At 40.0% G+C, this 12,365-nt stretch overlaps 1 protein-coding gene and 1 long non-coding RNA gene across 6 annotated transcripts in view; one reads left to right on the top strand and one right to left on the bottom strand.

The window, feature by feature from the left end:
• LOC144025426 (uncharacterized) overlaps window positions 1-10,122 on the top strand; it is a 21,512-nt gene extending 11,390 nt beyond the window's left edge. For 3 of the 5 annotated variants that reach the window (XM_077531424.1, XM_077531425.1, XM_077531423.1), the window contains 4 exons: window positions 4,580-4,656; window positions 4,756-4,868; window positions 6,292-6,400; window positions 9,630-10,122. In XM_077531424.1, coding sequence (XP_077387550.1) covers window positions 4,599-4,656; window positions 4,756-4,868; window positions 6,292-6,400; window positions 9,630-9,712 — 363 coding nt within the window. In that variant the 5' untranslated portion in view covers window positions 4,580-4,598 and the 3' untranslated portion in view covers window positions 9,713-10,122. Of the gene's footprint in view, window positions 1-4,579; window positions 4,682-4,755; window positions 4,869-6,291; window positions 6,401-9,628 lie in introns of all 5 variants that reach the window. The other 2 variants (XR_013284856.1, XM_077531426.1) reach the window with 2 other exon arrangements.
• Window positions 4,511-12,365, bottom strand: part of LOC144025428 (uncharacterized) — a 20,897-nt gene continuing 13,042 nt past the window's right edge. The window contains exon 4 of the long non-coding RNA XR_013284858.1: window positions 4,511-6,314. This is a non-coding gene — a long non-coding RNA (uncharacterized LOC144025428). The remainder of the gene's footprint in view (window positions 6,315-12,365) is intronic.

The following is a 12,365-nucleotide window of genomic DNA, read 5'->3' as shown; positions in this document are numbered from 1 at the left end:
TATATATATACAATACTAGAGACAACAAAAATGACTTAGTTACAATAATTCAAGCAAATGTAATGCATTTCCACTTTCCACCTCAGCTGGAGCTGGCGAAGCCCCATGGTGGTTGATCCGGCATAAAACGAAGGTCACAGGAAAGGTGGATAAGGAGTGGACCCTACACCCACTGCCACAAAGAGATTTATCAAGCCAGCTTTGCTCTCCGAAACACATGGTTAATTTAGCAGCCATTACAGGTGACACCTTGATGAATCGGGAGTGCTTTCCACGCATACATAGGCAACAGGCATAAACACACGCCGAGGCACGTCCATAGGAAGAAAAATGGTCATTTTATTGCGGCCTGCAGGAGGCCGCGAGATAAAAGTTAGTGTTTGTTAGAATGATGTGTCAGGATAGTTTCATTAGCTGAGAGATAGAAGACTAGCCTGTGCCATCACTGACGATTCCGGGGAAAGAAATGATCCCGTATTCTGCCGGGGATCGGCATGTGCACTAATGCAGTGACAAACCTACGGTTACCTACTGTTAATCCCAGCTGCTTATGCACCCAAGTGATTAGGGCGTCTGCTAATCAGGGTTTAAAGGCCTTGGAAAAATGCTCAAAGGAGAACTACATGATATTAATACTGCAAGTGAAACTCTTTGGAAAGAATCAGGGTTTCATTCCTTTCTTTTACTCGTATTTGTCGTCATTTCCACCTCCCCTGAAACTGACAGGAGAAGCTGCCCTTTACTTGCCTAGAGTAGGCGGTTCCACACAGACTACAAATATTTGATCACTGACAAACATGTTGCTACCAACATACACCAAGCTACTTTACAAAGAGATGTCTATTCAAACCCGAAAGACGGTATAGAGTTGTTGCGCCCACGCAGACAAGAAGCAAGTCTGCCTACTGTTGAATGGCAGCCCATAGCCTGCAGCGAGAAGAGAATGTCCTTTATGAGGAAGTGACTGTGCTCATGTTTCTATCTCCCTGGCGTCTTGGCATGGACTGGAGGAGACACAACAAACAGACAATAAAAAATGATTCTCGTCGCTGCATGGGAAATCATCACTCAGCATCAAACTACATTTTAGTTACATGGATGGAAGCAATTTTCTTTATTGGAATCAATCATTTGGATTAAATTCTTCTCGAGAACTACACTGCTGAGAAAAAAAAAAACATCAATGGGAATACACAATTAAAGAGGGTGCATACAGCTACTTAAGACAGTTTTCTGTTGCACCGGTTCTACCCCGAAACAGCCTGGTTGTTGCACCCCGTGTCGTCTAATTTTTTCGGGGCTGTGAGGTTAAAATAGAGCCGTTTCACGGAATCTCTTCCAAACTGGCTTGAGAACGCAGGCTGAGGTGGGCCGCGACGTCACTGTCATATGATTGGCCAACAGATGTAGGCGTTTCTCATTTGCTCCCAATAACGTTTAAATACGTTTTTTTATAATGTTCTAAGTGTCCCAAAGACGTATTTATACATTTTTTTTGTTTTGTTTTTTGTGCTAGAGCATACAGAAGGCTTTGATGCAGCCTCTCAACTGCAAAGAACGGTTGCAGAAATGGTAGTTATTAAACAAACGGCCAGCAGGTGGCAGCAGAGCAAAGGAGATCAACCAGGGGAAAAAAAGCTCAATTACTTAAAATTTTAAATAGATTTGTGAAAACTGATGAAACTTAGCTCTCTTCTAACGCTAATTTCTGCACAACGGAAGCAGATAGAAACATAGTTTTTTTTTTCCTGATGAAAGAAGAGACTTTAACTTTAACTTTTGACAGGTTCCATGCTTTTATAGCAATAGAACACAATATTCTGTGGGCCTTGCAAAATCAGTCAAAAACCAGTAAAACAGCCGGGAGCGAACGGGATTGCTTCTGTGAAAATGGCTGGGAGTGAATGAGTTAAATGATGCGGCAAGGAACTCCACTGCACACGCCCATTTCCTGGCCTTAAAGGTGGATTCGATGATGCTCTCAAAAAGTGGATGCCAAACATGCTACCAGCTCTCCTGCTCGTCTGGGGGAAACGCCTCTCAAATGTCGCTTAACGTCCGAGCTCATCTTCATCATCATCTTCAGCTGGCCTCGCTTCATACGGATGTCCTCTCGCGGCTCTCAGCTATTTTCAAAGTACGCGGTCAGCTCGGTGGAGCCGCAACGATGAATGGCCGAATCCGAAGCTCACGACACGAAGCTAGCTATACATAAATAAACTCACCGCATTTACGCATTCCCTCTTCCTAGTCACTGTGCCTCCTTGCATTTGGGTCCATATCTCAGACTCTACCATAAATCCTTGACGGAGACAGAGTCACCTGCCGCCAAGTCATAAAAGTAGAGTATATACAACAGGTCCTCATGACACAAACAATTTGTTCCGTGAGGCTGTTGAAGCTTTAGAAGCTGAATTGTATTTAAGTCGTTATGGGTAACATGTAAATCTATCATTGCCATTTGAGGTAATTAAAAAAATAGTTTTTTTTTTAGAGTAAAGTAAATGTCCAATGTAACTGTAGATGGTGTAGGAGGAGAAGTTATTGTTGTGAGAGACAGAGTTGTTAGAGTTGCTGGAAATTTCTATGGTGACATGTAAAGTGGAGCGTTTTGCAGATAATTAAACGGTTTTGTCCACTAAGAGTGCAAGTTCATGTGAGGCTGCTGAAGTTGGAAATTGTTGGAAAGGCAAACGATTCAAAACATACCATCAGTAAATCATCATCGTCATATCTGCTTATGCCTATCAGGGACTAACAAACAGTAACTTACTGACCTTATCCTAACTTGTCGCCAACTAATAAAGATTTCCAGAGTGAGGTAACCACCACGGGCTGTTTTTTCCGCAAGCTGCCATCATATCTACATTTTGATGGTGTATGTTGCCACGCGAGACTGGGGAGTTGTGGTGCCAAAAAAAAGGTCCTGATCCCCCTCCATGTGCAGGCTCGTTCACTGTGTATTTAGCCAGGTTTTCTCTGTTAGTCAAACGAAACCTGGCGCTCATGAACAAAAATGAAATGTTGTTTCAAAAGCCAGAATGAGTGCATTCACAAAAATGTTCATCAGATAGAAATACAAAATTTCCTCCAATGGGAACTTTCGTTCGTTGTACTTGTTCGGCTACAACATCGGTCGCGGGCATAAGCCAATATACTGTACTTGTCACCTCGATAATAAGCCACAACTTTGCCTATGAAGGTCTAATGTTATGTTAATAAGGACATTAACATGAATCTCACTGATTTGTGGAACATTAATTTTGACTGTGTTTCGGGTCTGTTGCGGTTTCACCCTGGACCTTTTTGACGGAGAACAAGGTACAACTAATTACGCGCCAACGGTGGACGCCTTGCGTTTTAATCTGGAATTCACCCACATTTCAGTTGGTGAACCTTTGGCCAGAACCAAAGTAGATCGTCCAGGAGTTTTTCAAAAAAAATGATGCAATTCCCACAATCAAACCTGATGGAAAGGCCAGAGCTGCAAGTAAATCAAACCGCTAGCTACGGGACATAACACTGACATTAACGTTAGCTTCATTGTCAAGCATGATATGTCAGATGTTTTTTTTTTGTTATAAATAAACTTACTTGTATCACACAATACCATTTTGCTTCACTCTGTATGAGGACGTGAGGCTCCACAATATGTTCTTCGATATTTACTTTTTTCGTGGGTGGTGCAGGCAGCAGCCGACTTTAGGATAACATCATGAAAGGGGCGCAAGCATCCGCATGATGATAGACGGGGTTTTATTGAGTCCGCCATCTTACTTCCGGGTTAGAATTATAGCCACCAAAATAACTCAACATTTCATAAGAAATTACATCGCCATTATGCAATATAAGATTATGTATGCCAATAGTTTAGTGTGGAAGGGCTTAAAATAGTGTAATTTGGGTCCTTTTAACAAATAATATATTTGTTGTGTTTACACTTTGCCTGAATGAGTTTAAAGCTGTAGGAATGATCTTCATCGTACTGTGAAATTACTTGTACGCAAATTAAATATCAATCAAACGACTGGAATTACACAAATAAACGTTTTTGTTCACTTGAATGGGTTCAGTAAACATGAAATAAGTGACAACTCTGATTGTGCAGCTCAACTGATGGAATGTGAAATGAGTGCAACTAAAGACATCACAGGCTGACAACATCTATAGATATATGAAACATAAATGATAGCAGAAAATCATGAGTTTAAGTTTATATACAAAAAAAATATTATATTTCTTTATTAATTCTGTGTGTGGATGGCGTGGTTACAAAGAGCTTTTTTTTTTTTTTTTCCCCCTCATAACACATCCTAAAGTTAGCTCCAATTAAGCACCAAACTAGGCAGCATGATTAAACACAATCAATCAGGTGCCATTTTTAATTTTATGCTTTATTTGGACCAGAAAATCAAATAATAGTTTTGAAACTGGTCACAGTAAAATCAATTGCATTACAAATTTTGCTTCTTCTGTCACGTACACAATTTTGAAGTTTTCAAATACAATTTGAAAGGTACAAATTTGAAAGTTAAAATCAAATTGACTGCTCCACTCTTTTTTTCTTTTTTTTTTGAAGGCAGAAACGGAGCGACAGAATGGCACGTCAGACAGCAAAGTTCAAGGAAACCAATCATTTCCTCTCCGTGCTTACAGGCAACTCAAATCAAACCAAATACAGGTGCAAACATGAGTTGACAATTCTCTTTCACCAACATTGATTTTTTTTTCTCTTCTTTTTTTTGTGCGTCGTAGTCTGTTTCGTCAATAGCTTCAGCAGCTTTTGTGAGGCATCCAGAAGGTCAGATGTGATGAATCTGAGATGGAGCCGTTATAAAGAGCAGCTATCACCTATGCTGCTGAAAGAGGTTAGTCACTCTACTAAGAGGGGGGAGAGGATGATAAATGGGGGGGGCAGAAACAGACTATAACTGTAGACAAAATTATGGAGGAGAAGAAATAAAATTCAAGTAAGAAGAGGGAAGGAGCTCACAACACCTCGGAGACGAGTCACTGTGAATTGCTGATAGATGATCGGTGACAAAACTCCCTTACCCACTTAAAGTTGACACCTCAGTGCAACTGTCTCTCCCCTGAGCGTGCAGGTGGGGATGATATCAGTGTACCTGAGAGAAGTTCGAGTAGTCCCAGCCCAGTTAGAGCTGACACTGGAAAACAGTCCTCACTCCTCCGCTCCCTTCCTCCTCAGTTCAATGGGGTTTTTTTTGTTTTTTTTTCTCAGCAGAGATGTCCTCTGACAGAATTCAGTGGTGAGATGATTGTAGGAGGCTGTAAGTCACAGATATTCCCTCAGGCTGGAATTTATGGAGGGAAGTGCCTGCTGGTTTGAGTGAATTCAAATGAAGATGCTCCATAAGCTTATCACGAAAGCAATTTGCAAATAACCCGAAAACATGAGGACAATATTTCATGGCATCATCCATGAACTTACAGTCAAACCTTGGTTTTCGAACGCTTCTGTTCTCGACCAAATCGGTTTTCGACCAGAAAATTCGAGAATTTTATGTCTCAGAACTCGTCCAAAAAAATCGTCTCTTGAAATGAAAAAAGCCGAGCGTACCTGAACGCAACTCACTCGCTGAGTGTAGAAAAGGCTACAAAACTGTCCTTAAATCTGATATTTTCAACTTTAACTGCGTAACTGAGACGAATCCAAATTTGCATAATTTGTAGTCTGTTCATTGGAAAGTGAGTTCACGTGACACAATTTACCCTCGCGTTCGTTCGTGTGGCCACTTGAACAGAATCAGTCTTCGCCAGCAGCGATAGCAGCAGGAAGTCTGGCGCAAGCTAGCGTGTGCGTCAATGACTGGTGGGTCCTGTTGTCCTTATTTCTTGTCTGTAACCTTCTTGCCAGAATCAGCTATAGCTTGTTCCTTCTAAAATGTTTGTTACGAACGTTTGGGCGGTGTTTCCTCATCCGCACGTTACCACATAGCACTCGTCAGTTGATGTTGCACTGCTAAGCCCGGAACCGGAAGTGTCACCATTTAGTTTCATAATAAGAGCGCATACCGGAAGTGATTTTCTAAATGACGCTAGCTTAACTGCGCTAATTTAATTTGTGCAAATTGTTTCGGATTCGAACAATTCGCTTTTGGAACGGCCTTCTAGAACGGATTGTGTTCAAAAACCGAGGTTTGACTGAATATGCAAAAGTGGGGCAAGAAGCGCTGAGCTCAGCCAGCCAGCCTAGATGATGATATCCCTTCCTAATTGTGGTCTTCTTGTACCCTTAGTCCATCTTCGTCTGTCTGCTCCTCTCTACAGGCTCCGGATGAAGTGCTCTGCACCTGCAGGATAGTGCATGCCATGCATGATAAAGAGCAAGAAGAGTGTGGGGGAAGCCTGCGGAAGGTAGTGCAACACAGCTGCAGGTACGCTACAAGGCAGAATGCACATTGTTGCCATACAGAGAATCAATATTTGAAACGGCCATTGAAAAACGGATGCAAATAGGTTTGTACGTAAACAAAGTCGCATGCATGAAATGAGCTATATAAACAATCCTAAGTACCTGTATGTATCTCCAGACACAAAGTCAAGGCTAATTAATGCATTTCTGCACTTGCGTACGTTTGTAGATATGCATACACTCATTTAAAAACAAAAACACCAAAAAAAAAACTGCACAATTCACAAGGTTGACTAAGTAATCATCACTTCCATCTGAAACGTATTTTATTGATATTTCAACAATATTTAAGATAAGGGCCAAAACCATTTTTGGAACTAGACTAAGTGCAATTTCTGGAGAAATTGCGTAGGAATGCTGAAAGCTGAATGCTAAGATTTTGAATGCATGTGGACTGCTTTTGAAGTAAATTCAGAGATAAATTATGAAATTCTGACCTCCTGGTTACTGGACAATGCACTTTACCAACTGTGCCACCGAGCAGTAGCAGACACCTGGTAATGATGCTAAGTTGTATGTATACAAGTGGGTGTGGAAAGTGATACTTCGAAAAAGTTCAATATCTGTCCAATTGAAAATGAATGGGAAAAAGTTTATATTAAATGTTAAATTGTGCAAATACTGTAAGTAATGTGGAATCAGACAATATATTCCCCGGGACGCGTGAATTTTTGAAGCTAGTTGAAATTTGAACAATGTCAATTGGAAGTATTATGTGGGAGTTGTGGAGAATAAAAATCACAATAACATATGTGGGAATGCATCAGCATTGCCACAATTAAAGTGACAATAAAATTCAAATATAAACCATCTCAGATTAATATTGTGGAAAATCACACCAATCATCTGTATGAGGTTTTACAGGCTGAACAAAAGGAGGGAGCGCCGTGTGCTTGGAGTGTCAGTACTTCAGTCTCAATGCTCAGAGGATTAAATTAGAGCAGGAGAGACTTCTTGCTTGTAAAAGAGGCGACGGATGAACCACTCCATAAGCCATACTTTCAGACTCCAGCAGTTGACGGCACACTGACACAAAGATCTCTAAGGGTACAAGCTGCCCTGAAGTTTCACCTCGGGAGCTTCTTTGTACAGGTCAACTGCACTTCTCAGGTGTGTGATTTTGCAACTAGAAATTGAAATTACCACACAGCAAATTGGTCAGTGTTACATTTCCAAATGTGTTAACACCGTTAGGATAAAAAGTTACATTGGCAGAGTAAATTTCCTTGAGTGTGGTTGATGGTGGGACGATGATGGGTGTAACCTGAATAATCCTGTTAAGGGTTTTTTTTAAAAAAAGAAAGAAAAAAAGATTCGTTCACGTAAGAGAAAGCAACTTTTGAATAGCTGTCCACTGCAGAGAGCACTGTCCCTCAACCTGAACGTTTTTCCTTTATGTAAACGATATGTGTATATCAGAACAAACCATTTTAATTGGTCTCATAGATTTGAAATTGTCATATTGTTGAATTTAATTAAATAATACTGTAAATAAATAAATAAATTTGGAATAATAGGCAGGGGCAATTAGGCAGCTTTATTTATATAGCATATTTCATACAAAAGGTAGCTCAATGTGCTTTACATAATTAAAAGTACAACATTTGAAAGCACTTAAAAACAAAAGAATGAAAAACATTTGAAAAAAAGCACAGAAAATAAGTTCGAACTGCAACAGCCTCAGCCAGGTCCATCCTCTATCCAATTCCCGCTACCTCCTCTATCTGACCCCTACAACCAAACTTCTCCTCTTCACATTTTTCTCCCACAATATACAATACTCGATTATGTGTCCGCCCTCATGTTGGCTTGGCGCACATTTCAGGTAACCAAGTGAAAACAGCACAACACAGCGAATTAAAGGCTTTCCATATGGCACTGTATGTTTGAATACCATGATTTTTTTTTTTTTAAAGTCATATAGAATGCAACTATACTCTTCAAAAGCACGATATAGGGCTGTTCCAGCGACATATGATCACAAAACCGTGTTTGTAACAGGGATGCTAGTTTGTGAATGCACTTTTAATGATTTAATGGCTCATACAGGGCACATATTTGCATCGCTGCTCGTTTTTAAGCAATGGAATTTGCATATTTGGAAACATTATTTTGGCAGGCACATCTATTTGCATTTTTATTAACTTTCTGCACATGTTGAACTGACCTATAATTTATGCTGTTTTAATTAGGATTTTGTTAGGATTTTGTATTATCGGTTGCACCTATAATACAAAGTCACTTCTTTAATTAAAAAAAAAAAAAAAAAAAAAGATGTAGAAAATTTTGCCCAGAATAGAGGAGCCAAATCTATTTTTCTTATGTGTGTCCTTTGTTCCTTCTTACTTTGCTCTTCAATCCAAATAACACTTCTATTCCACTCATCTGATAATATTTTCATTTGAAATATTACACTGCTTGACAGAGGACATGATCCTATCAAGTATTTATAGTGGCATCATTCTATTGAAACTGTGGTATGAACAACATTGCTGTATCGTAGACATCCGTTTGGACAGCTGTTGATAAAGCAGGCGCTGTCAATCATGCCTTCTGCGAGGCCCCCTTCCTCGTCATTTCACAAGAGATGGAGAGAGATAAGAGTTCATCACAGTAGCAGTCTTGCAACTAAGTGAAAGAATGTGTTATAGCAATTGTCAATTGTCAAGTCAGTGGGGGTTCTGTTTTTGTAGACAGACGCACGTGTGCTCGGTGGAAAAACGTATCTTCATTTTGATGACGGTCTATTAGAATACATCACATCATATTAACACATTCGATTGCACGGTCAATGGCAGCCTTTGCAGACTCTTACATTTTTTTTTTTTTTTTACATTTGAGTTACATTGAAGTTTTATTTTGAGGAGAAACATGCAGTCTGCCAACTGTATAAGTTTGCTAATTTTATGTTTTGTGTTAAATACCCCTCCATCACGGTTATAAGGATTACATTCAGACTAGATCATCTTTCTCACTGAATAATTCCAAGAAGCTTCTATCCAGCTAAGGTAATTTGTTGTAATGGGAGACTTATCCACATGTAACCCGGGCATGGCCTTGGTGTGTGATCGCATGTTTAAGTCGAATATTGATGTAATCCTCCAAAGGTTTTGCCCGTAGCGCCCTACCCATGGATAAACATCATAGGGCTGTTAAATCTGCACCAAATCAACCACAATCTTTTTCCTGCAGGTTTTTTTCACCAAACGGCTACGATTTAGCACACTTCTCCTGATGGGCTTCTGCTCCATCCTCCGGCTGCAGTTGGACATCTGACCCTCTTGCCAAGGTGCTTCCTCTAATCGCTCTCAATGTTTAATTCATGGCACCTGCAGAACACAGGTAAACTGCCAGACCACGGTCAAAACAAACGGCCCCAGTCCCCTCGGAAGAACCACTTTGCCCGCCTCACATCTCAACACTGCTGTGATACCCCCGTAATAAGCAATCGTCATGCTGTGATAGTCTCATCTTTGTCTCACTGTGGATGCTGCATGCTTTATTTAAGCACTCTGTTTTTACTCAGAAGGTATTCAAATATTTATTCAAAGATTACGCCGTGGAATTAAATGTTCCTGTCATCCACAATGAGATGCCATCTGATGCATTTTGTCTTTGTTTACTTTAGCCTAAAAATAGTGACAATTTATTATTCACCCTGTTGAATAAAGTCAACGATTACAATCTGTCCGTCGTAGCTTAGCATTGATTTGCTCATTTGTTGAGATGATATTTATATTGTTATTGGAATCTTAAGTCGATGCTACACGGCACAATTTTGGCTGTCTGACACGTCAGATGTTTGGATCACGCAGTGAAATAGAAACATGTAAACTAGAACTAACAGAAGAAATTCACAAATCACTGCCACAAATCCGAGATTGCAATTCAATTACTGACGTGCCTGTCACACATTGACCTCTGTTGGTAACTTGTGTACGACATAGTTTCATGAAATATAACTAATACAAGTATTTTTTTTAAATGTTTGTGTTAAAACAAATCAAAACATTTCCACACTGATCAACCAACTAACCTATTAGGAGCCTTTTATTGGCCAATTATACAGATTTTGTGATGTCAGTTCAGACACAAATATTTATTTCTCAGTTGAAACTCTTAAAGTGGCTGATTGGCTGGCAACCAGTCCAGGGTGTAACCCCGCCTACTGCCCAAAGCCAGCTGAGATAGGCTCCACCCCCCGACCCTTGTGAGGAGCAAGCGGTTCAGGAAATGAATAGTTGGATAAAAGACCGTAGGAAAAAAAAAAAAAAAGATTTAAAAGCATTTACGTAGCTGACTTCACTTCTGTTGGCAGCTTATTCTATTTGTGTGCAGCATAACAGTTAAATGCAGCTTCACCATGTTTACTTTGAGGGCGTGAGTATCGATAACTTGAAATAAAGACAGATATCATCCCAATACTGCAGTAGTAGTAGTAATTGTAAGTGAACATGGAAAGCACACGACAACTGCATCTTTTACAGCTTCTTTTTTTTTTAACCACTGAATGGGAGAAGAGGACAGAACCAAACCTGTCTCACTTCCAAAAGCGAACCTTCAAGGCAATCAGTCAATTTAAGCCAGAGACCCTCTTGATCACAAAATGCCTTTTCAACCTCATGAAAAATGCAAGAATTGTCCCTCATGATCAATAAAACGCGTACCAGAGTGATCACAGCGCGCAAAGCACCTGCGAGGCGACAGCCAATCGCGGGAGGACTGAAATTGATAACGTGTCGACGTTCAGTCGTCACAGGGTTCTCCGTCTCCTCCCTTTGATCGTTCACAATGAATCGGTGTCAGTCTTTGATCAGTCCGCGGCGCCCCATCCAAGGGCTGAGAAAAAGAGGCAGGAAGCGGGACAGAAACTGTCACGTATTTACCCCAGCATTTCAATTCCTCTAATCATTATTCACCTCCAGTCACTTAATAACAGCTCGGAGAAGGCCAAGAGCTGGGCTAAAGCCTTTATTATCAAAGATCTGAGTGAACATTATTGCTTTTACTGCACGAAGCAAACACTTTGAGCAATTATAATCATTATCATTATCCGCTGAGAGACATGCTCGACGCAAATTGGCTCTACATCAGTAATTATGAGATGCACCCCTTTCTCAAAGGGAGCCGCGTGAAGTTTTTGCGGTGCTTCTAAAATAAAAAATAAAAAGATGGATGCTCTTGTACAGAATTTCAATGGCTTTTTTTTTTTTTTTCCCTAAAGGTTCCGCATTTGTGTCATTAGTATTCAGAAAGTCTAATTGCATGCTAAAAGGAACGTTAGCAGCTCAATTAGATTTTCTTTTGTTATACAGCCAACTCACAGGGCAAAAAAAGGGTGCTGACAACAGTCAGGGTGGACTTCGATATTAAAATAATCTGCATCATAACATGTCTGATCATTTATTCGTGTGCTAATCTGTGCTTGCATACAAATTTGAGGAATATTGCTGCTCACAAAACATTTGTGTGATCCTATCAGTGGCATGTCCACGATACAAATTTGTAGCGCTCTGTGTCGATTCAGATTTTCAAAAATTGATTTGATTCACGTTGACTATAGATTCAGTCAAGGATTTCATGCATTATCAATTTTAACTTTCATATGGAAGACATTCTCGGAAGTACCAATGCTGGAAACAGTAGAAACTTCTTGCTCTAACTCGGAGCATGAGCAAAAATAAATGTAGTTACATTAAGAATAGAATCCAATGCACTTACATCAATCGTGTTTTATTGAACACGATCTGACCAAAACAATAAATAATTACAGATAGATAGATAGATAGATAGATAGATACAAACACACGATAATTATGAAGTGATGATGCGTGATGTCAAGCACACAAAAAACACATATCCCAGTGGCAAGTTTAGCCATTTTTATTGTTAATGCGGTGTTTCAATAGTAAAAGCTGTGGGTGGTTTG

This window comes from Festucalex cinctus, chromosome 9 (genome assembly GCF_051991245.1).
Source record: "Festucalex cinctus isolate MCC-2025b chromosome 9, RoL_Fcin_1.0, whole genome shotgun sequence".
Taxonomy (NCBI): domain Eukaryota; kingdom Metazoa; phylum Chordata; class Actinopteri; order Syngnathiformes; family Syngnathidae; genus Festucalex; species Festucalex cinctus.
Note: the sequence above shows the minus strand (reverse complement) of the source record. Positions and strands in the feature narration are given on the sequence as shown.